At 44.9% G+C, this 25,108-nt stretch overlaps 1 protein-coding gene across 1 annotated transcript in view; it reads right to left on the reverse strand.

Annotated features, from left to right (window-relative positions):
• Nucleotides 1-19,656, reverse strand: part of ISM1 (isthmin 1) — a 108,039-nt gene extending 88,383 nt beyond the window's left edge. The window contains exon 1 of the mRNA XM_075339285.1: nt 19,038-19,656. Within this exon, the coding sequence (XP_075195400.1) occupies nt 19,038-19,154 (117 nt within the window). The 5' untranslated portion in view covers nt 19,155-19,656. The remainder of the gene's footprint in view (nt 1-19,037) is intronic.
• Nucleotides 19,657-25,108: the final 5,452 nt, after the last annotated feature.

The following is a 25,108-nucleotide window of genomic DNA, read 5'->3' on the forward strand; positions in this document are numbered from 1 at the left end:
ACAGCGCCGCAGACAGAAGCTCTGGCGACAGGCAAGTATAGAAAATAATTTTATTTCAAAGACACATGTTTTCTCCGGTACGTGTGACACTGATGTCACGTGGATCACATCAGTGTGTGTGATCTGTGTGACATCAGTGCTGCCAGAGAAAAACAGACTTGTTACAGTGTTAAACACACGGACACACGTGTGCTCCATATAGTCACACGGTCCTTATGAAAACACTGATTTTAATGGGTCCGCGTATGGTTGTGTCTCCGGTACGTATGAAAACGGACGTCATACGCACCAGAATCACTGATATGTGAAGGAGGCCTAACAGTACTGGGTTTTTACCTAAATGTTTGTACCATCAAGCCAAGTGCACGTGTTGAGGTATTTTTACCTCAGTATCTGTAGCCAAAACCAGGAGTGGAACAATCAGGGGAAAAAATTATAGAAACACGGGCACCACTTATGCATTTTATACCCACTCCTGGTTTTGCCTCCCAAATACAGAAGTAAAAAAGAAGAAAAAAAAAAAAAAAAAAATCAATGGGTGTACGGGGCCTTAGGCTATGTGCGCACACTGCGTCGTCCTAGTTGCAGTTCAAAACGCATATTTTGGCAGAAATTCCTTTTGCCAAAGTTGCTTTTGCCCATCAGAACGCGGTAAATACGCGTGCGTATTTACCGCATTTTACCTGCGTCTTTAGCGCGTTTTACCTGCTTTTTCATTGCCTAAAGTCAGATGCATTTTGAACACAAAGATACAACAAAATACAGTTTTAACATACAAACACTATGAAAAAAGGGGGGGAAAAAAAAAAAACGACATAATTATTTAAATCATAACGAAAATAGTTATATTTAATGAAATTATAGCAGTTTTATACTATTTTTGCCAAAATTAACAATTTATTAATTTTCTTTATTTTAATTGTCGGACTATGTGTGTGTAAAGGGACATATTATTCCATTATTTTGAAGTCAGAAAAGCATGCGTTTTGGTAGTCCAAAACGCATTGTTTCTGCAGGTAAAACGCTGGAATTTTGATGTTGCTTGCTTTTTGCGACTTCTCATTGACTTCAATGTTTGCCATTTGGGCTGAGCTTTGCTAACACAATTGACATGCTGCTTCTTTGAACGCATGGTTTTTGCCACAAATTATGCAAATTAAACGCTGCGTTTGGAAACGCAAAGCGCGGACTACATACCCCCATTTACCATAGACTTTGCTGGAAAATCAAAAAGCATGCATTTTGGCATGAAAACGCTGCAGTTCAAAACGGACCTAAAAAGCAGCTGAAAAGCAGGTGTAAACGGAAAGTGCGGACATACCCTTAGGCTGCTTTCACACATCCGGTTTGAGCCGTGCGGCTCAATCCGGCTGTGAAACCTATGCAACGGATGCGGTGAAAACACTGCATCCTTTGCATACGTTTTTTTACATGCGGCGCGTCCGCTTTTTGCCGCTTGCGGCATGCTACTACTGAGCATGCGCAGTGGACAAAACCGCATGCGGCGGCCGGATGCGGTTTTTGCCACATCCGGCGTCCATAGGGATGCATTGAAAAATGCGCCGCATCGGTCGGATGCGGGTTTTTTTGCCGGAGCAAAAAACGTGCCAGGGAACGTTCCATCCGGCCACCGCATCGGCATGCGGCAAAAAACGGAGGGAACCCAAGCCCATGCAGCACCAATGCTGGAAAAAACGAATCCGGCGGCAAAAAACCCCCCAAAAAAACAGTTTTGTTTTTTCATCAGAGCGCCGGATTGTGCCGCACTGCTACAGCCGGATGTGTGAAAGCAGCCTTAGGGTATGCTGCCATGTAGCAAATATGCTAGGAGTTGTCAGACAAACTTTCCAAGCTACAAGTTATCAAAATTAAAAAAGAAAAAAAAACAAAAAAAAAAAAAAACGCACAACATAAAAACAAAAACACCACTCCTTAACTAAAACGCCAGAACTGCAATTAAAAAACAAAAAAAAAAACAAAAACAAATGTAATAACAGGGTATCAAAGTATATAAATCCCAAAATAACATCAATAAAAACATTGGCTCGGAGAACAAAAACAAGGCCTCACACAGCTCCATATCCCAAAATTGAAAATGTTACGTCACACAAATACATTTTTTTTCCCAAATTTCAGAATTGTTTTTTCACCGCTTAAACAAAAACTATACATTTACTATCTATGTAAATCATACTTGACTGGAGAATCGTACTGCCAGGTCAATTTTATAGTAAAATGAACGCTGTAAATAAAAAGACCCAAAAAAACAAATTGCAGAATTTCATTTTTTTGGCCATTTTGCCACACTTTCTATAAAATGGTTTTTAATATGTAAAAGCAGCAAAACAAAAACAAAATACAAATATGGTATTGCTGTAATCGTACTGACCCAAAGAATAAAGCTGCCTTATTAATTTTTCCACACAATGAACGGCATAAAAACAACAAAAAAAAAAAAAAAGGGGGGGGGGGGATGAGGGCAATTGTGGGGGTGACTGGGTTCTGCTGTTTTGGCATGCGAGGTAATAGGCTATGTGCGCATGTTGCGTATTTACATGCAGTTACGCTGCGTCTTGCGTCCCCTGCATAATCTATGAAGATTATGCAGGAGCCGTGCGCACGTGGCGTATTAGAGCGCAGCGCTTCGGCTGCTGCCTGAAGCGCGCGTTCTAAGAAGTGACATGTCACTTCTTTCCTGCGCTCTGCTTGCAGCGCCCGCTCTGTCTATGGGAGAAGCTGCAGTCAGAGCACATGAAATCGGCTTTTTTTTTTTTCTTTTCATTACGGACTCTTTTGGCAGCGATTTGAAGCGCACGTGTGCTGTTCAAATCGCTGCAGCAATTTCTGCAGGGACAACGCTACGTGCGCACATAGCCTTATTGTGTTTGCAATCTATTGCAGCCAAAATGGTGCTCCTTCCCTTCCAAACACTGCCGTGCACACATAGCAGTAGTTTTCCACCACATATGGGATATCGTCATACTCCGTAGAAATTGCGCAACAAATTGTACTGTGCATTGTTTTCTGGCTACCCTTGTGAAAATAAAATTTGGGGCTAAAGCAACATTTTTGGAGAATATATATATTTTCACGGCTCAACATTATGAAATTCTGCGAAACACCATGGGGTTCAATGTTCTCACTGCACATCTAGATAAATTGCTTGAGGGGCTTAGTTTCCAAAATGGGGGGGGGGTCACTTGTGGGCGGTTTCCAGTGCTTAGTCACATTAGGGGGTCTCCAAACTTGACACGGTGTCCGCTAATTATTCCAGATGATTTTACATTACAAAAGAAAAAAAACCCCAAATGTTGTTACTTCTCTTCAAAGCCCTGCTATGCACCCAAACTATAGATTTCCACCTGTTATGTGGTATCGGCGTACTCAGGAGAAATTGCACAACAAATTGTACAGTGAAATTTCTCCTGTTACCCTTTTGAAAATAAAAATGTTTGGTGCCACTGCTAAGCTAACATTCTTGTGGGAAGTAAAATTTTTAAATTTTTTCTTCCACATTGCTTTACGGTAAATTCCTGTGACGCATCTAAAGGGTTAATAAACTACTTGAACATGGTTTTGAGCACTTTGAGGGGTGCAGTTTTTAGAATGGCGTCATCTTTGGGTAATTTCTGTCATATAGACCCCTCAATCCCACTTAAAATGTGATAATATTTAATAATATGTCACGAAAAACAATCTCAGAATCACCGGGACCCGTTGAAGCTTTCTAGAGTTATAACCTCATAAGGGAACCTTGGTCACAATTAAAAAAAAAAATAAACTGGTCAAGAAGGTGAAAAGGGGTCCGGAGGTGAAGAAGTTAAATAAATTCAATGTATTTTGCTAAAACAAGACAATTTTCATTGCCCCCCTCCCGCCAAAATATTCTTGTCTTGCAAAGACTTGCCATGCCCCTTATCACTGCAATTCCAGAGCTGCCTGTTATGACATAAAGGGAGAAGAGGGAATGGAGGCTGTTGACGAAACCCTTTAAATATTTTTTTTGCATAAATAAAATTCATCCGAGATGAGACATAGCAATCATTCCTGGAACATGCACGTTACATAGTGATGAAACGCAACAGCGCGGCATAATGAAATATCAACAGACCTGCTATATTCATTATAGGGTGCAGAAAGAAGGGCCTGCATTGTGATCTCAAATATCACACACCACGGCACATGCTACCTCAGAAGAAATCCACTTCAATACCGCACAGATGTTCACTTAAATTGTCAGGGGAAAAATCAATGATCTTTTCAACAGAAGGATTTTGTTCGGGGATGGTCAGTGGTTTTCTTTTTAGAAGTGCCATCATTTCTTTATCACTTCTCCAGCTGTGACTGCTCTTCTCCAATTTATCAGGAGCAAAGTCAAGTTCAAAGCTACTGGCAAAATCGCTTAAGGAAAATCCTCCTGTTTATCCCCAGACTGTCTGGTCTTAAATAACACTGAACACATTTCCAAATCTACATGCAAGTCGATGTTTGTAGTTCCTTCAACATTATGATGATTTTCTTAGGAGAAGCGGTGCTTAAATCTTCAGGGGATGCAAACACGTCATTCTTGGCACTTTTTGTTTAAATGACAGCACTAGATTTTAAAAAAGGAGAAAAACAAAAAAAAAAAACCAAAAAACAAACAACTTGTACTGTCGGACTTCGAACTAAGGAGATTTGCGCATAAGAAAATAAATTTGTGACTTTCAAAAACTTGCAATTGTTGAATTTGGCACAAATATCTAGAAAGCAAAAAAACAACATCCACGCTGAAAAACAAAGAAGCAAAAAGAAAACAACAAGAGAACACAAAAAAAAAACAAAACAAAACGCAAGTGCAATGGAAAACCGGGTCCTTAAAGGGAACCTGGTAGGTGCAATATGCACCCAGAACCACAAGCAGATCTGGGTGCATATTAGTAATAACTGTATACACTAGCATAGGTAAAAGGATCTTTAGAAAAAGTATTTCTAAAGATCATTTCTTATATGCTAAAGAGGCCAGGGACTAGTCGCAAGGGTGTTACTTCCCTTGGCTGATCAGCCCACATCGCATGTAAGCACGCCCCTGTGGGTGTACTAACATGCTAATGAATGCCCAGTGACGCACACATACCTCACTCTTTGAGGCGGATGGATGGATGCATACTGGGCATGATCCGGAGTCCCCAGCACTTCCGATCATGTGCACTAAACGGATGCCGGGTGTAAGTTTCCTGGCTTCAGTGAGGTATAGGGCGCATGACCGGAAGTGTTGGGGACTCTGTATCATGCCCAGTATGCATCCATCCGCCTCTGGTTGCCATCAAGAGTGAGATATATGTGCAACGCTGTGCACACAGGGGCATGCTAGCATGCTATGTGGGCTGACTACCCAGGGGAAAATCACGTCCTTGCAACTAGTCACTGGCTTCATTAGCATATAAGAAATGATCTTTAGAAATACTTTTTCTAAAGATCTCTTTATCTACGCTAGTGTATACAGGGACGGTTAGGAATATACACCCAGAACTGCTCTAGATTCTAGGTGCATATTGACCTCACAGGTTCTCTTTAAAGGGAATCTGTCATCAGGTCTTTAACACCTAATCTGAGAGCAGCATAACGAAGGGGAAGAGATCCTGATTCGAGCAGCTGTTAACCTGTTAGATACTGCTGTTAATCTGTGACACCAGTATTTACAGCATGCAGGCCGAGGGAACACACCATTCTAACCCCTCATTGACACAACACGTCCTGATCGAAAGACACCAGTGGGCTGACGTGACAGCCAGGGGTCTACTGAAGACCAACGAGCCCGTCATGACGGTGCTTCTATGAACGCCAGACTGATTTTTGCTATATACAACAATACTTTGGAATTACTATATAGAGCACAAGCGATCAAATGATCACAGGTTCAAGTCCAGTCCCTTAAGGGGACTGACATGTACAGTACAAAACCGATCCTAAACTGATAATTTGATTGTGGTAGGCCATGTTCAGATAAAGCTGAATAGTGAATTTGTTGTTGATTTCTGGAAAAAAAAATTCTTCCCAATATCTTAATGAAATAGGTTTTACAACCTTACAGATTGAAAATCCGCAGCCTGCACCACCCAGTGCAACAAGTGCTAGCCTTTTTCATAAGGGTCTTTTTGCTTTGACCTGTAGTGGAGAGCTCAAAGGCTTAAGGGGGTTTATGTGAAGAGGTAGATGCAAATTGTCTCTTCAGGGAGGAAGGAGATGAACTCTAGTGCCACCTATTGGAAGCAGCAATCCTAAAAGTCAAGAGTGACCCATTAACAAGTCTTGGCATATGACTTAGGATTTATGCCAGATCAGAACATCAATTTCCAGACAGTGTTTCGGGGTGATTGCCCCTCTTCAGTGCAAAGTATACGAGATCTTATCTGGCTGTATGAGAAGCAAAGACTAAGGTCCCTGGAGGGGTTTAAAAGGGTGGTTCACCCATATTTTGTTATTGTCTAGATCGATATTATATTGAGAAACAATGTTTCTCTCAAATACCTTATGTTGGCAATAGTGCCTGTGAGGCGCTATTGCAGACCGCTGTTCCCCGCGCTCCATGACCTCGGGGATCCAGTGGAGTCACATCCCTGTGGCCAGCCCCAGTCTTCCTGACTCACGGGGCTGTGGGCAGTGTTTCATCGCTTGTCACAGCTCAGCGCTGGGTCAGCTGCGGTGTCAGGAACTTGATGCGACGTCACCGGATCCCCGAGATCACGTAGGCCGGGGAGCAGCGGTCTGCAATAGCGCCTCTCACAGGCACTATTGCCAATATAAGGTCTTTGAGAGAAACATTGTTTCTCAATAGAATATCGATCTAGACAATAAAAATTTGGGTGACACACCCCTTTAACGGAAGGGGCCCACATGGGATTGCGGCACCTAAGTGAGTATGAGTTTTATGCATTAGGATCCCTAGTTAGTAAATCAATAATTGTCCAGTTTTTTTATCCCATTAGGCTAGGTTCACATTTCCGTTGTTTTGCATCAGTCACAGGGACTGCAGGGCTGGGGACAAGTGTAAGTGTGTGTGTGTGTGTGTGTGTGTGTGTGTGTGTGTGTGTGTGTGGTGTGTGTGTGTGTGTGTGGTGTGTGTGTGTGTGTGTGTGTGGTGTGTGTGTGTGTGTGGTGTGTGTGTGTGTGGTGTGTATATACACACATGCGGAGTGCGGGAGGGGGCGGAGCCGAGTGGGGAAGTGTCGGCCTCCTTGCACACATATCCAGGGTAAATATCGGGTAACTAAAAGCAAAGCACTTTTTTCTTGGTTACCCGATAATTTATCTTGGATACCAGCGTACATCGCTTAGCGCTGGCTCCCTGCACACGTAAGCACTGTAAATATCGGGTAACTAACCAAAGCGCATTGCTTGGTTACCCAATGTGTATCCTGGTTACGTGTGCAGGGAGCCAGAGAGAGCATGTGCAGCAAAATCCTATGGATTGCGCTGCTCAAAAAACGTTACAGGCTGCGTTGCTCGTTCCCGCCAGTCAGTTAAAAAACGACTGACCGCGACGCAGCGGATGCAACGCAGCATCATCAGTCGTAATCCGTCACTAATAGAAGTCTATGGGGAAAAACTGGATTCCTGCAAAATATTTTGCAGGATACCGCAATTCCTCAAGGCGACGGATTGTGACTGATGCAAAACAACGGAAGCGTGAACCTAGCCTTAGGTGTAATGTTTGTGAGGTAATTCTGCTGGTCACTCAACCTAAGGGTACTTTCACACTTGCGTTATTTTCCTTCCGTTACAATCCGCCCTTTTGGGAAACAGCGGAATCCGTTAACGGATTCCGCTGTTTCCCATAGACTTGTATGGTTGACGGATTGTACCAAAAGGAGCTGCGTTGCTTCCGCTGGGCGACGCTCCGTTGCTTCCGCCCAGCGGGAGGAACGCAGCATGTAACGTTATTTTGAGCAGCGGAATCCTCTGGATTTCACTGCGCATGCTCTTTTTTTTTTTTTTTTTTTTTTTTTAAATCAAACTTTATTTTGGCTCGCGGTGGCCGAACGTTCAGCTGAGCGCCCGGCCGTCGGCAAGCGACAGCGCTCAGCTGAATGACCGGCCACCAGCATGCCCGGCCGCCGGCAAGTCACAGCGCTCAGCTGAGCGCCCGCCGGCATGCCCGGGCGCCGGCAAGTGACAGCGATCAGCTGATCACCCGGCGGCCGGCTGCAGGGAGCGATCAGCTGATCACCCGGCGGGCGGGAGCGATCAGCTGATCACCCGGCGGGCGGGAGCGATCAGCTGATCACCCGGCGGGCGGGAGCGATCAGCTGATCACCCGGCGGGCGGGAGCGATCAGCTGATCACCCGGCGGGCGGGAGCGATCAGCTGATCACCCGGCGGGCGGGAGCGATCAGCTGATCACCCGGCGGCCGGCTACTGGGAGCAATCAGCTGATCACCCAGCGGCCGGCTGCAGGGAACGATCAGCTGATCGTTCACTATAGTCTGCCGCTGGTAAAACCGGGAAAAAAAAAAAAAAAAAAATCAAAACGAATTGCGTTGTTTTGCAGCATCCGTTGTGTCACTATATGCAACACATCCGTTGCATCCGTTACACAACGCAATGCAACGGATACCGTTCAACGCAAGTGTGAAAGTAGCCTTAGTAACAGTGGCTAATGATCCTTGATTGGCTGAGGCATCTGACTGGAGCTTGGTGCTGATTGGACTCTATTCTGGCAGCAAAGTGGACTATTTATACCCCCTCAGGTGTTTGGATCATCTCAGCAGCTGTGTAGCATCTGGAAGACACACACACACACACACACACACACACACACACACACACACACACACACACACACACACACACACACACACACACACACACACACACACACACACACACACACACACACACACACACACACACACACACACCCCTCATCTTTTTAGGTCGTCTGGTTTTATTAGAGGGATCAAATTAACCAATGTTTTTGTGTGTTTTGTTTAGTCAAGACTTCAGCTAGAGTGATTGAGTTGTCTAATGTGTTTAATTTAATAAACAGCATTTTAAAGATCTATAGGTAACCCTCAATAAAGCCTTACATCCATCTCACACCAAAGCATTGTCTACAGCCCTTATTACGGCTACTTAAGAGTCAAGTTCTAAAATGGGGTCTACAATCCCATGGGTCTGAAAGGAAACTTCTGAGGATGCTGCTGGCCAGATTTCTTTTTTTTTATTTTCTGGTATTAAATTGACTTCTCCATGATAATTTAGGATCTTAAAATGGGTTGTCCAGTGAAAACAAATCACCCATCAATAGGAAAAGCGATAAGTAACTTATCACTGGCACCAGTGAACGGAGGAACGGGGCACTTTTACCGCCATTACAAAATAGAGCTCCAAGTCAGATGCCCGATCGCAGCTCTCATCAGCCCCATATGGAATGAATGAAGCGGCGGTTGAGCATGCAAACTGACGCTCTTCTTTCAGAGATAAAAGTGCGACATTCTGCCAGTTACCAGCAGTTAGACCCCCACCGATCCACAAGTTTCCACCTATCCTATGCCACCGGACACCACCATTAAGGCTGAATTCCCATATACCAGTTGCGTCTGGCCAGATGGTTTGTGTCTCAGGCTGAGACAACCAATGACAAAGTTGGGCACCAGTCTGGGGACCATACTGGGGTTAGAAAACAGTACACGCAGCATTTTTTAGATCCTATTCTTGGATAAATCAAGGGCAATAAATGATAGGGCAGATGCCAAAAAACAATTACCGTATATAGATATACAGGTTATGGCGTCCCAAACCCTACATAAAACTTAAAAAACAAAACAAAACACAAATACAGAATTAAAATATAATCAGCACTGCAAAAAATAAACCTAAAATAAATTACAGCCATAGAAGGTTTTAGGAATCCTTAAAAAAAAAAAAAAAGGGATGAAATGAAAAACCTCACCTCTAGGCCCATCAGTACCCACGGAGAGTGAGCCATATGTGCAAATATTGGACCAAAAAAAAAAAAAAAACCCCTTCATTTCATAGCAGAAAATTGTTTATGGTGGCCGATATTCTCTATTCCGTGCACTAACATCTGATTATATACAAGATCCTTAAAGATGATATGAGATATATATATATATATATATATATATATATATATGTATACATAATAAATACGGTCATGCTAATATCTGTTATCATTACAATTTATAGTTATACAGCTGCCTAAACCAAAATAGTTTACTTGAAAGGACCCGAGGAGATAGAATTACAGTGCCGAAGCTTTCAAATCCTGTTACATTGAAGAGGATAATTTAAACCATTCGCGACTAAAGGAGGATTTTTAAGTAGAAGTTATTATAAATGTCAGGGAGTATTGGAGTGGATACTGTATATACCAGGAGCTGCCATCACGTTTCAGGAGGGGGTTTAATTTGCTGATCTACAGGATAAAATTGTCAAGACGGTACAGTCTCCTTGATCAGAAGTTGACCATTGATCATAGAGTTCAGAGCTCTCAGATCATTTTTTATGCAAAAGTCTTTGCATCTTCAGTATGTACTGTCTAAACGCCAAAAACAAATTTGCTCCTGAACCATCATCAGCTTGTCACCTTGCTTTGCTTTATCCTGTATGAAACTGAGACAAGCGAAACCCAGCTTGGTTTACCTAGGGTATATGCACACAACGTCTTAGGCTGCGAATTATGGTATCCTTCGAAATGTTTTGCAGGAATCCGTTTTTTTTTTCCCCATAGACTTCTATTAGCGAAGGATTGTGACTGATGGCATTGCGTTGCATCTGCCACGTGACGGATCAGTCGTTTACTGACTGTCAGGCGGGAACAACACTTAATGTAACTTTTTTTTGCGTAAAGCAGCTTGATTTTTTTACTGTGAGCATGCGCAGTAAAAAACCATGATCGACTGTAAATTCAGTTTCAGTGGCCGGAACGATCAGCTAATTGGCCGGCAGCCGGCTTTTGTGAAAAGCTGGCCGATCAGCTGATCGTTCACGAAAGCCAGCCGATCAGCAAAACAGTAAAAAAAAAAAAAAGGATCGGTTTTTTTTGCAGCATCAGTCACATCAGTTGTGTCACTATCTGCAACGCATCCGATGCATCAGTCACACAACTGATTGTGACGGATGCAAAACAACGCAAGTGTGAAAGCAGCCTTAAACTTGGGAAAAAGTGCTTGGTTTAGGCTAGGTTCACATTTCCGTATCAGTCACAACGTTTAGCGGATTACGTTGTGTCCCATAGACTTGTATTAGTGGCGGATTGCGACTGATTACCTTGCGTTGCATCCGCTACGTTGCGGTCAGTCGTTTTTGGACTGACCACCAGGCGGGAAAAACGCAGAATGTAACTTTTTCGGGCCGTCAAAATGAATGCACCGGGCAGGAATCCGTCAAGCTTGTAATGTATATCTATAGTGCTGGATTCCGTCGTAATCCGTCTTACGACGGAATCCAGCGCTGGATTCCAACATGCTCTACTGACCCACTGGGCTGTCCCAGACACAAACGGATCATGACTGATCAGTCAAAAAAAAACGGACGCACAGTGGATGTAACGGACGTGATGGATCAGTTTTTTTTCCAAAGGATTCCTGTGAAGGGAATCCTGTGAAAAAACACATCCGTTGCGTCAGTTGACATTAAAAAAAACGACTGATCCGTTGCTGACGGACCTGACGGATTTACAACAACGGAAATGTGAACCTAGCCTTAAGCGGAACTCATTTCAGTAAATGCTGGAGTAAAAAAAAAAAAAAAAAATTTACACAATACACTATGAGTCTTCCTTCTGTCTGTTTTGGGCTCCCCATAGATATCTTTATTTAGTTTGTGGTATCTTACGAGCGAAAGACGCCAAGAGGATGGTGATTTCACTCCTCTTAATGGGACTGTCAGCACAGAATGACTGTTCAAACCAAGCACAGGCGCTCCGTACATCATAGTGGGGCCAAACATTTAAATCCGCCTTCCCACCTGCTGGTTTTGCATCTATCTCCACCCTTATCAAGCTCTAGGAAACCAGAGCTGTCAAACAAGAGATGGGATGGAGACTGAGGGAAAACAAGCAGGTGGGAAGGTGTATAGAAATAATTAGCCCCACAATAATGCACCATAATGCGGTACTTAGTTTGAACAGTCTCCTGAAAAAGTTGCAGTGTGCACATATCCGAACACAGTAACCAGGTTACTTTCAGACTGGCACATAACGAGAAGTCGCTCCCCCGGGATATAGATTTAGACAGAAGGATGTACAGTATATGGAGCTTTATGAAGTTCTCTGTCCTTAGGTTCGGGGTCTTTAACCTCTGCCTCTCTCAGTGTTGTAAAAAATAACTCCCAACTTGATTTTGGGCCACATTGGATACCACTACTTTATGAACATCATATACAATATGTATATACGCACATTTTAGGGTTTTTTTTCTGTATGGTAATTAAATAATTTATTAACAAGGAAAGGTGTCTGATCACTGCAAGAAATGAAGGGCTTTGGTCTCTTAGGCACTTTAGTAAAAGTATTTTAGTATGGACTAAAGAGATCCTATGAAATCAACAGAATGGTTGTTACCATTAACAGTCTTTAAAATTTCCCACTAAGGCCATTTTCATACCAAGTACGGGCCGTGGATGCATGGACTGACTGCCGTCTTCTGATGCAAACTCATGTGTGAAACTGTGCTAAAACTTTGGGTATAGAGATTAATGAGTGTTCAGATCACCACCATCATTGGACTGCATATACACTTTCATTGAGTGTTTAATCAAGCATGATTCAGTTTTTATAAGTTGGCTCACACATCAGAGAAAAGTGGAAAAAGGTCTTCAAACATCTTCCAAAATCCAGAGAACAGAAGAAGAGAAGGGGGTCTCCAAACATCTCCCAACAGCCAGAAAACAGTAGAAAAAAAAAAAGTTTCCAAACAGCTATAGAAAAATGAAGGAGGGTCTCCAAACATCTCCGAAAACTCAAACTCATAGAAGAGGGTCTCCAATCATGTCCCAACAGCCAGAGGAAAGCAGAAGATGGTCTTCAAGCATCTCCCGAAACCCAGAAAACAGTAGAAGAGGATTACCAAACATCTCCCAAAAGCCAGGGGAAAGTAGAAGATGGTCTCCAAACATCTCCCAAAACCAAGTAAACATTAGAAGATTTGCGCATTACAGTTGAAAAGCAAAAATTTAAAGCCACATGCCCAGTAAGGCACATGGGAAATCTATTATGCATATTTTATCTATCAGAGGTTATTAAAACAGGATTTTATATTGATAGACCATTGTTTTTCCTAAATCAGAGACACTGTTGCCCAATGTATAAGATGAGCACAATAGTAGCAGAACCTCACCGTGCGCCTTTCAACTTCCTTGTTACAATTGCTTCAATATGTTTTCATCCTAAGAGTGAAGGGGGTGGGGGAGAAACATACCTGATGACCTAAAACAACGCTGTATGGTTTATAGTTAGTGACTTCTTCACTAAAAATCTTACCCTCTACGAGATTAGACATTTCACTTTAGAGATAACAGTAATGGCATCAAGCTGATGGGCTTCATCCTATGTAGTTGGCCAAATTCATCCAGCTTAAGGCCCCTTTACACACTGAAACTTTCTAGCGATCCCAACCTGGCCGGGATCGCTACAAAGTCTCTGGTGAGCTGTCAAACAGGCAGACCTGGCCAACGACGCAGCAGTGATCCGGACCTGCAGAACGACCTCGCTAGTCATTGGGGACGTTGTAAAGCAGCTTTTTGAAAGGGAAGTCGCTAACGAAGTCGCTGTAAAGTCCCCTTTTTACACACTAAAACTTTGCTGCACAGCGGGAAACAAAAGGACCAAAGAATGGTCCTGAACGATTTGTAGCGATCACAACTTCACAGCAGGGGCCAGGTCGCTGATGTGTTTCACACACTGCAATGTCGCTGGGGAGGTCGCTATTACGTCACAAAACCGGTGACGTTACAGCGATGTCGTTTGCGATGTTGCAGTGTGTAAAGCCACCTTTAGCATATAGGGATTGTGTCATCTTACCAACACCTACAATGTGTCCCTGGACAGAAGCACTGAAAATCTCATCTGGCCACATCTACTGTAGGGGTCATCCCAGGTTTTAGAGAACACTTTAGGACCGTATTTTTTAGGAGTGACCACCAATTTACCATATGGACATGGGATTCCCGGGACTGATCACATTGGGATATCACGAAGGTCATTTTACAAAACACAAAAACTAGATGCTACAAAGTCAGCTTTGCTACACGTCCGTGGTAGGACACGATTGCTGGCATTGATCTCTTCTGTCTCATGTTGTCATTTGTATACAATCATATACACCAACTGAATGGTACTCATCACTAAAGATGAATCCTCCGAAATCATCTTGTGTGGCCAGTGTAACCGGAGCTCACGGCAAAGTATCTCCAAAGAGACAATCAGAATACAGCACAATATACCAATAAATCTCAGATCCACATACCAAAAACAAGCTTCAAACAGTTCATGACATCCACCAAAAAAATGGCCAGTTGCCCATCTACAGATGGATTCCCTTATTGGTTCTGGTATTACAGGGACGCTCCTGAGGTGAGGGGTTGTGGAGATGGAGTACTGTCGCACTGGTTAGGAGTGATCAGATGAACACACAATTGGAAGAAAATGACAATTATCAATAATCACAAATAGTTCACTCAAAAGTTGACAATTGTCTCTACATTCCCAACAGTAAAAGTACGAGATTTTTTTTATCCATTACCTGAAAAAAATTATATTTATGTTTGCATTCACATACGATGTTCTTTAGATCTTTTTTTTTGCTCCATCACAGAAACATAACAACAAGCACCGAATCAGTCACACAACGGACATCAACAGCACCAGATGAACCGAACTAATGGGGCCGTCAAGCTTTATAAGAGTCCGTCCTACGGGACAAAGCGTGTGGAGCTCTTCTGGGTGGATTTTCAGCAGAGTCTCCAGTAGATGTGATCTGAGCTCAAATAAGAGAACATTGCTATTATTGGGATCACACTTAGGCTCATGTGCCATCATTGTGTTCTACAGGGTTTTTCTCATGAACAGAACAAATACCCATTATAGTATCTGGACATGTTCACACGTCCGTTTTTTTTTTTTTTTCTTTTGCAGACAAATTGACTGCAAAAATAAAATAAGGGCATGGCTGATACAGAGCTGTGGATGAAAATCATCCATTCAATTCAGTGGTACCATGAAAAAAAATAAAAATAAAAAAAACGATCATGGATAACATGGAAGTGGGTAGGAAGAGCTTGGAATTATTATTTTACAAAACAGATACCACGCTGATGGTAAACACACTGATCAAAATCAATCTGCTGTATGATACGCAAACCCATTATCTGACTTGCAACACATCTGACTAGGAGATATAAATCATATGTCACCTACAGAAATACATCACATCTGACCTGCAGATATACAACACAACTCCGCGATATACATATCAGACCTGCAGATATACGTTACTTCGGACCTGCAGGATATACATATAATATATATGTTCAGGTCAGATATGGATATCTCACTTATAGATATACATACCTGATCTATACATTGTCTCTCACCCATCTCTGACCTGTAAAATATATATCTCACCTATACATCTCAATATCTGACCTACACATTGTATCTCACCTATAGATATCTGTCCTGTACGTATCTCCCCTATAGATATTTATCCTTTCTGCACATATACAAACACTTATCATCCTTTATGCATTTTCAAATAACCTATAAAGATTGTCGGTCCGTGATTATTTTTGTATTTTATCATCATCATCATCATCATCATCATTTAGCTGGAAACATTCTCCCTATATCAGGTTGTCAGCTCAATACTAGTTCCATCTTCTACTTTTCCTATTCTCACTGACTTCAGTCCTGGTGTCGGTCCCTACATGTGGAGGTTCTCCTGCCCTGTGCAGTGTCAGTCCCGGTGTCGGTCCCTACATGTGGATGTTTCCTTGCCCTGTGCAGTGTCGGTCCCTACTTGTGGAGGTTTCCTTGCCCTGTGCAGTGTCGGTCCCTACATGTGGAGGTTTCCTTGCCCTGTGCAGTGTCAGTCCCTACATGTGGAGGTTTCCTTGCCCTGTGCAGTGTCAGTCCCTACATGTGGAGGTTTCCTTGCCCTGTGCAGTGTCAGTCCCTACATGTGGAGGTTTCCTTGCCCTGTGCAGTGTCGGTCCCTACATGTGGAGGTTTCCTTGCCCTGTGCAGTGTCGGTCCCTACATGTGGAGGTTTCCTTGCCCTGTGCAGTGTCGGTCCCTACATGTGGAGGTTTCCTTGCCCTGTGCAGTGTCAGTCCCAGTCTCGGTCCCTACATGTGGAGGTTCCCCTGCCCTGTGCAGTGTCAGCCCCGGTCTCGGTCCCTACATGTGGAGGTTCCCCTGCCCTGTGCAGTGTCAGTCCCAGTCTCGGTCCCTACATGTGGAGGTTCCCCTGCCCTGTGCAGTGTCAGTCCCAGTCTCGGTCCCTACATGTGGAGGTTCCCCTGCCCTGTGCAGTGTCAGTCCCGGTCTCGGTCCCTACATGTGGAGGTTCTCCTGCCCTGTGCAGTGTCAGTCCCGGTCTCGATCCCTACATGTGGAGGTTCCCCTGCCCTGTGCAGTGTCAGTCCCAGTCTCGGTCCCTACATGTGGAGGTTCCCCTGCCCTGTGCAGTGTCAGTCCCAGTCTCGGTCCCTACATGTGGAGGTTCTCCTGCCCTGTGCAGTGTCAGTCCCAGTCTCGGTCCCTACATGTGGAGGTTCTCCTCCCCTGTGCAGTCCCAGTCCCTACATGTGGAGGTTCCCCTGCCCTGTGCAGTGTCAGTCCCAGTCTCGGTCCCTACATGTGGAGGTTCTCCTGCCCTGTGCAGTGTCAGTCCCAGTCTCGGTCCCTACATGTGGAGGTTCTCCTGCCCTGTGCAGTGTCAGTCCTGGTGTCGGTCCCTACATGTGGAGGTTCTCCTGCCCTGTGCAGTGTCAGTCCCAGTCTCGGTCCCTACATGTGGAGGTTCTCCTGCCCTGTGCAGTGTCAGTCCTGGTGTCGGTCCCTACATGTGGAGGTTCTCCTGCCCTGTGCAGTGTCAGTCCCAGTCTCGGTCCCTACATGTGGAGGTTCTCCTGCCCTGTGCAGTGTCAGTCCCGGTCTCGGTCCCTACATGTGGAGGTTCTCCTGCCCTGTGCAGTGTCAGTCCCGGTCTCGGTCCCTACATGTGGAGGTTCTCCTGCCCTGTGCAGTGTCAGTCCCGGTCTCGGTCCCTACATGTGGAGGTTCTCCTGCCCTGTGCAGTGTCAGTCCTGGTGTCGGTCCCTACATGTGGAGGTTCTCCTGCCCTGTGCAGTGTCAGTCCCGGTGTCGGTCCCTACATGTGGAGGTTCTCCTGCCCTGTGCAGTGTCAGTCCTGGTGTCGGTCCCTACATGTGGAGGTTCTCCTGCCCTGTGCAGTGTCAGTCCCGGTGTCGGTCCCTACATGTGGAGGTTCTCCTGCCCTGTGCAGTGTCAGTCCCGGTCTCGGTCCCTACATGTGGAGGTTCTCCTGCCCTGTGCAGTGTCAGTCCCGGTCTCGGTCCCTACATGTGGAGGTTCTCCTGCCCTGTGCAGTGTCAGTCCCGGTCTCGGTCCCTACATGTGGAGGTTCTCCTGCCCTGTGCAGTGTCAGTCCCGGTCTCGGTCCCTACATGTGGAGGTTCTCCTGCCCTGTGCAGTGTCAGTCCCGGTGTCGGTCCCTACATGTGGAGGTTCTCCTGCCCTGTGCAGTGTCAGTCCCGGTGTCGGTCCCTACATGTGGAGGTTCTCCTGCCCTGTGCAGTGTCAGTCCTGGTGTCGGTCCCTACATGTGGAGGTTCCCCTGCCCTGTGCAGTGTCAGTCCCAGTCTCGGTCCCTACATGTGGAGGTTCTCCTGCCCTGTGCAGTGTCAGTCCCGGTCTCGGTCCCTACATGTGGAGGTTCTCCTGCCCTGTGCAGTGTCAGTCCCAGTCTCGGTCCCTACATGTGGAGGTTCCCCTGCCCTGTGCAGTGTCAGTCCCAGTCTCGGTCCCTACATGTGGAGGTTCTCCTGCCCTGTGCAGTGTCAGTCCCGGTCTCGGTCCCTACATGTGGAGGTTCTCCTGCCCTGTGCAGTGTCAGTCCCGGTCTCGGTCCCTACATGTGGAGGTTCTCCTGCCCTGTGCAGTGTCAGTCCCGGTCTCGGTCCCTACATGTGGAGGTTCTCCTGCCCTGTGCAGTGTCAGTCCCAGTCTTGGTCCCTACATGTGGAGGCTCTCCTGCCCTGTGCAGTGTCAGTCCCTACATGTGGAGGTTCTCCTGCCCTGTGCAGTGTCAGTCCCAGTCTCGGTCCCTACATGTGGAGGTTCTCCTGCCCTGTGCAGTGTCAGTCCCGGTCTCGGTCCCTACATGTGGAGGTTCTCCTGCCCTGTGCAGTGTCAGTCCCAGTCTCGGTCCCTACATGTGGAGGTTCCCCTGCCCTGTGCAGTGTCAGTCCCAGTCTCGGTCCCTACATGTGGAGGTTCTCCTGCCCTGTGCAGTGTCAGTCCCGGTCTCGGTCCCTACATGTGGAGGTTCTCCTGCCCTGTGCAGTGTCAGTCCCGGTCTCGGTCCCTACATGTGGAGGTTCTCCTGCCCTGTGCAGTGTCAGTCCCGGTCTCGGTCCCTACATGTGGAGGTTCCCCTGCCCTGTGCAGTGTTAGTCCCAGTCTCGGTCCCTACATGTGGAGGTTCCCCTGCCCTGTGCAGTGTCAGTCCCAGTCTCGGTCCCTACATGTGGAGGTTCTCCTGCCCTGTGCAGTGTCAGTCCCAGTCTCGGTCCCTACATGTGGAGGTTCCCCTGCCCTGTGCAGTGTTAGTCCCAGTCTCGGTCCCTACATGTGGAGGTTCTCCTGCCCTGTGCAGTGTCAGTCCCAGTCTCGGTCCCTACATGTGGAGGTTCTCCTGCCCTGTGCAGTGTCAGTCCCAGTCTCGGTCCCTACATGTGGAGGTTCCCCTGCCCTGTGCAGTGTCAGTCCCGGGGTGCAGTGCCCTCACCTGGTGCTGGCTGCTGACATTGGCCGGGCTGGCAGGACTCCCTCTCAGCACAGTGATGTGCAGTGTGAGCAGCACAAGTCCCAGCAGCAGCAGCAGCTCCGCCGCCAGCCGCACCATCCTCTTGATGCGTCCAGCTTTCAGTGCCCGCTCGCTCGGGCCGGCCGCTCCCCCGCTCTCCGGGTCCAGGGGGGCCGGCTGGGTGGAGGAGCCGCCGCCAGCACCGCCGCCACCACCGCAGCAGCAGCAGCACTTGGGAGCCACTGCGGGACAGGAAGGAACAAAGCCCCAGGGAAAGCTTCAGGGGAGGGCGGAGGCGGCGGAGCGGCGGGCAGGACGGAGATCCAGATCCCACATGGGCTGCACCCCACAACGACGGCTCCCGAGTGTGCACAGGTGTGCAGTACCGCGCTCCACCAGCTCCAGTGCGGGGGTCGCTGTGCGGCTGAGCACTCCTGTGTGACAGTCACATATCAGGGCTCCCTATGAGGCTCCGGGCTGCGGCTGGACATCATCCCTGGACTCCATGCACTGCCCTACCTGCCGCACGTAAAAAGCTCCCGTGCAGCACAGCGCCCCCCTCCGGTGCGACCCCTCCGGTGCAAGCCCTGTCCCACTACTCCCGGACTGCGCTCTGTCAGGGTCTGCTCAGCGTGTCAATGGGCTTTATAGTGCAGCCCAGGGCTGTGCTCCCCTCCCCCTGTCATTACCGCCCATTCTCCCCGCTCTCCCCTCTCACCAGGGATAGTTTACAAACAATGTCCCTTCTCCGGGGGGATGATGCTGCCCCGGATGGCGGCAGGGTCAGGACGAGAGGTGTCTGACACCGATACATCCCCGAGTCCTGACACAGAGGGGTCTTATGCCTGTAATGGGGGGCGCAGCTGCTGCACACACTCTGTACAGTACACCCCATAGTGGTATGTACAATACACCCAATAATCACCTGGATCTACACCCAATAGTAATACACCCAAACTCATATGTCAGTGTATCAATATGTATGAAGGCTATACAAGAGAGGCACAGCCACCAAGAGACATCAAGTCTAAAGTGTATATAACAAACACAGTATGTATAATAGAAAAACATAAAGAGCGCCTCACAAAAGAGGAAAACATACACCTGTCCCAAAGTCACCTTTATATCAATGCACAACACCATAGTAACCAGTATGTACAATGTATCCCATAGCAACCTGTATCTACACCACATAGTAACCAGTATGTACAATGTATCCCATAGTAACCGGTATCTACACCACATAGTAACCAGTATGTACAATGTAGCCCATAGTAACCTGTATCTACACCACATAGTAACCAGTATGTACAATATATCCCATAGCAACCTGTATCTACACCACATAGTAACCAGTATGTACAATATATCCCATAGCAACCTGTATCTACACCACATAGTAACCAGTATGTACAATGTATCCCATAGCAACCTGTATCTACACCACATAGTAACCAGTATGTACAATGTATCCCATAGCAACCTGTATCTACACCACATAGTAACCAGTATGTACAATGTATCCCATAGTAACCTGTATCTACACCACATAGTAACCAGTATGTACAATGTATCCCATAGTAACCTGTATCTACGCCACATAGTAACCAGTATGTACAATGTATCCCATAGTAACCTGTATCTACACCACATAGTAACCAGTATGTACAATATATCCCATAGCAACCTGTATCTACACCACATAGTAACCAGTATGTACAATGTATCCCATAGTAACCGGTATCTACAACTCATAGTAACCAGTATGTACAATATACCCCATAATAACCAGTATGTAGAGTGCACCCCATAGTAACCTGTATCTGCACCACATAGTAAACAGTTTGTTAAATACACCTTATAGTAACCTGTATCTACACCCCATAGTAACCAGCATGTACAATACACACCATAATAACCAATATGTACGGTACACTCCATAGTAACCTGTATGTACACCACATAGTAAACTGTATGTACAATACAGCCAATAAAACCTGTATCTACACCCCATAGTAACCTGTATCTACACCACATAGTAACCTGTATGCACAATACACCCAATGGTAGCCTGTATCTACACCTCATAGTAACCTTTATATACAATACACCCAATAATAACCTTTATCTACACCCCATAGTAATCTGTATCTACACCCCATAGTAATCTGTATCTACACACCATGGTAGCCTGTATCTACACCACATAGTAACCTGTATGCACAATACACCCAATGGTAGCCTGTATCTACACCTCATAGTAACCTTTATATACAATACACCCAATAATAACCTTTATCTACACCCCATAGTAATCTGTATCTACACCCCATAGTAATCTGTATCTACACACCATGGTAGCCTGTATCTACACCACATAGTAACCTGTATGCACAATACACCCAATGGTAGCCTGTATCTACACCTCATAGTAACCTTTATATACAATACACCCAATAATAACCTTTATCTACACCCCATAGTAATCTGTATCTACACCCCATAGTAATCTGTATCTACACACCATGGTAGCCGGTATCTACACCACATAGTAACCTGTATGCACAATACACCCAATGGTAGCCTGTATCTACACCTCATAGTAACCTTTATATACAATACACCCAATAATAACCTTTATCTACACCCCATAGTAATCTGTATCTACACCCCATAGTAATCTGTATCTACACACCATGGTAGCCTGTATCTACACCACATAGTAACCTGTATGCACAATACACCCAATGGTAGCCTGTATCTACACCTCATAGTAACCTTTATATACAATACACCCAATAATAACCTTTATCTACACCCCATAGTAATCTGTATCTACACCCCATAGTAATCTGTATCTACACACCATGGTAGCCGGTATCTACACCACATAGTAACCTGTATGCACAATACACCCAATGGTAGCCTGTATCTACACCTCATAGTAACCTTTATATATAATACACCCAATAATAACCTGTATCTACACCACATACTAATCTGTATGTACGATATACCCAATAATAACAACCTGTATCTACAATATAATACCCCAATTGTTACCAGTATGTACAATACACCGCATAGTAACCTGTATCTAAACCCCATAGTAGCCTGTAGCCACACTTTATAGTAACTTGTATGTACAATACTCCCCATAGTAACCTGTATGTACAGTACACTCCATAGTAACCTGTATGTACCATACACCCCATAGTAACCTGTAAATACACCTCATACTAGCCTGTATGTACAATACATCCCATAGTAACCAGTATGTGCAATACACCCCATAGTAACCTGTATCTACACCCCATAGTTGCCTGTATGTACAGTGTACCCCTCAGTAACATACGGAAGCCATTGCTGCCATTGTCTTGATACGCTTGGGAACTTACACAAACCAAATATTTTTCTTTTTATAAATCTCTCAAATTTCTTTTCACCATTTAAATAGAAGCAGAATACCGTCCTTCAGTATTGCCGTACTCATGCTGATCTGGAGAATCGTGTTGTTAGGTCTTTTATTTAATCATACAATGAACACCATAAAAATAAAACTCAAAAAAAATGGTGGAATTTTTTTTTTTTAAGTTTCACCTCATTTGTATTTTTTCCCATTTCTAGTAAAATCTATGGTAAAACGAATACTCAAATAGTGTAATTTCCTCATGTGGCTGTGCTGCAGGGAAATTAAAAAAGTTACCGTATGTCTCTTGGAAGAAGGGAACGAAAAAAAATCAATGCACAAAAACAAAAATTGGCCGTGGTGTACAGAAGAATAAATTCAGACACGGCAGATTTATAGCAGGGATTATAATGGCAGCCTTATAATAATCAGAGTTAGTTTTGCAAAAGTCCCTTTTTTTAGCCCTAATATTTCTATTTTTTTTAAAAAACAAAAGTGTGAAATTTTGTTTCACAATAACTATAGCAGCTCAAACTACTTGTATCCGAATATTACAGTAATTTGTCAAAACATTGAATAAAATGTGTCCCAAAGCTTGGACCGCTGCATGATTGGGTCTGTTGCATTTTTGGATTTGTTCATATAATTTCCATCTGATTATGGGAACAATGTGATATAATTTATTTGGATGTTATTGATTTTTCTCACACACAAAAAATGGTGTACGTTTCAGTGTTTTGTTTTGTTTTGTTTTTTTAAATCAGATTCATTTTTATTAACCACCAAAAAACACATAACACAAATAACAGTCCCTTTCCCTGCAAGAACAATTCAGAGAAGAGGATAAGACTGCCTTTGATGACATAAACAACATTTAAATAATACAATAAAATAAAGTAAAATAAACAGAGCACCTGCAGTCCACACTCATCGCCAATACATGCCACAAGGTAAATGTATCAATTCGGTGTATTACCCATGATGACCCAAATACGCCAAATCCTCTCCAGCCACTATATGTGTTTCAGAAATACAAAAGACCACCCTAGTCCAGTAATTCATTAACCCATTATAAGAAGAAGGACCTCCTGGTCCCCCATACTATCTTGCAGCAGTGTCGGGGAAGGAAGACCTGATGTATCCAACCATAACCTCCCTCTCCAACCAAAGTATAGTGTTCACTCTCTCCCTAAGGTCTCCTATGGCTGGAGGAGCCAGGTCCAGCCAGTGGTAAGCCAGCAGTTTCCTAGCCTGATATAGGAGTCATGTGATCAGTGGCGTAACTAGAGTTCGATGGGCCCTGGTGCAAAATTTGGACCTGCCCCCACCCCCTCTCCCGCACTAGGGGTATAGGATGATTACGCTGACACTTGGCTCTTTCCATCAGCACCCAGCTTTCACATATTCTGATATCTCTTTTTCAGTCGGCACCCAGCTTTCCATGTACTGATATCCACCTTGTCCTCAGCATCCATGTTTTCAATGCACTGCTGTACATCCTTCCCCTTGATATCAGAACATGGGAAATCTGGGTGCTGAGGGAAAGATGTATAGCAAAACATTTGAAAGGTAAGTGCTGAGAGAAAGGTGTATAGCAGAGCATGAGAAAGCTGGGTACTGAGGACAATATGGATATCAGAATATAGGAAATCTGGGTGCTGAGGGATATCACAGCATGGGAAAGCTGGGTGCTGAGGAAGAGATGTATAGGAGAGCATGGAAAAACTGGGTGCTGAGGAAAAGATGTATAGGAGAGCATGGGAAAGCTAGGTGCTGATGAAAAGATGTATAGGAGAGCATGGGAAAGCTGGGTGCTGAGGAAAAGATGTATAGGAGAGCATGGGAAAGCTAGGTGCTGAGGGAGAGATGTATAGGAGAGCATGGGAAAGCTGGGTGCTGAGAGAAAGATGTATAGCAGAGCATGGGAAAGCTGGGTGCTGAATGAAACAGCCTCTTTCCCTCTGCACCCAGCTTTCCCATCCCATGCTTGTATCTTTGTCCCCCATCCTGATATATAGCCGTATCCATTTTTTTTTTGCTGTATATTATATTTGTCATAAACATTATAGATTTATTAATTTTGTATACAAAAAGGTAGTTGTTCTTTTAATGGTACACGAGTTTTAGCTTTTTTAAGAGTTTTTTTTGGCACTTTTAATAGTAATGATTTTTAGTGTCTGTCTGAATTTTATCACTAAAAATGTCACTTACAGTATGAACACATTCACACAAATGCAGACAAATACACTAGATTTATGCTATATACTGTATATGTCTGCATTTTGTACACACTGTATACACAAGAAATAAGAAAGTTAAATGTCTGACAGAAAACTCCATGAAGATGAGGAGACCCTGCCTCCATCACAGGACAGCAGTGAGGCAAGATATATCATCAGCTACAGGCAGTGGGGGAGGGGCAGGAGAGTGCAGCTGTGAGGGCAAATAGGAAGATAGAAGAGCGGAGTGGGGCTAGAGACATCAGTCAGAGAGCTCCAGTACTCACTTCAGGTCACATTGTGCTTCTCTGAAGCCTCCTCCTGCTAGTGCCTACTACAGAGCGATGGCGGTGCAGGTGAGGGGGACACCATGTTCTCAGAAGGTTCTTCTGTTTCTGCAGCACTCACTGCACAGGTGTGAGACT

The sequence above is a fragment of the Anomaloglossus baeobatrachus genome, chromosome 3 (genome assembly GCF_048569485.1).
Source record: "Anomaloglossus baeobatrachus isolate aAnoBae1 chromosome 3, aAnoBae1.hap1, whole genome shotgun sequence".
Lineage (NCBI taxonomy): Eukaryota > Metazoa > Chordata > Amphibia > Anura > Aromobatidae > Anomaloglossus > Anomaloglossus baeobatrachus.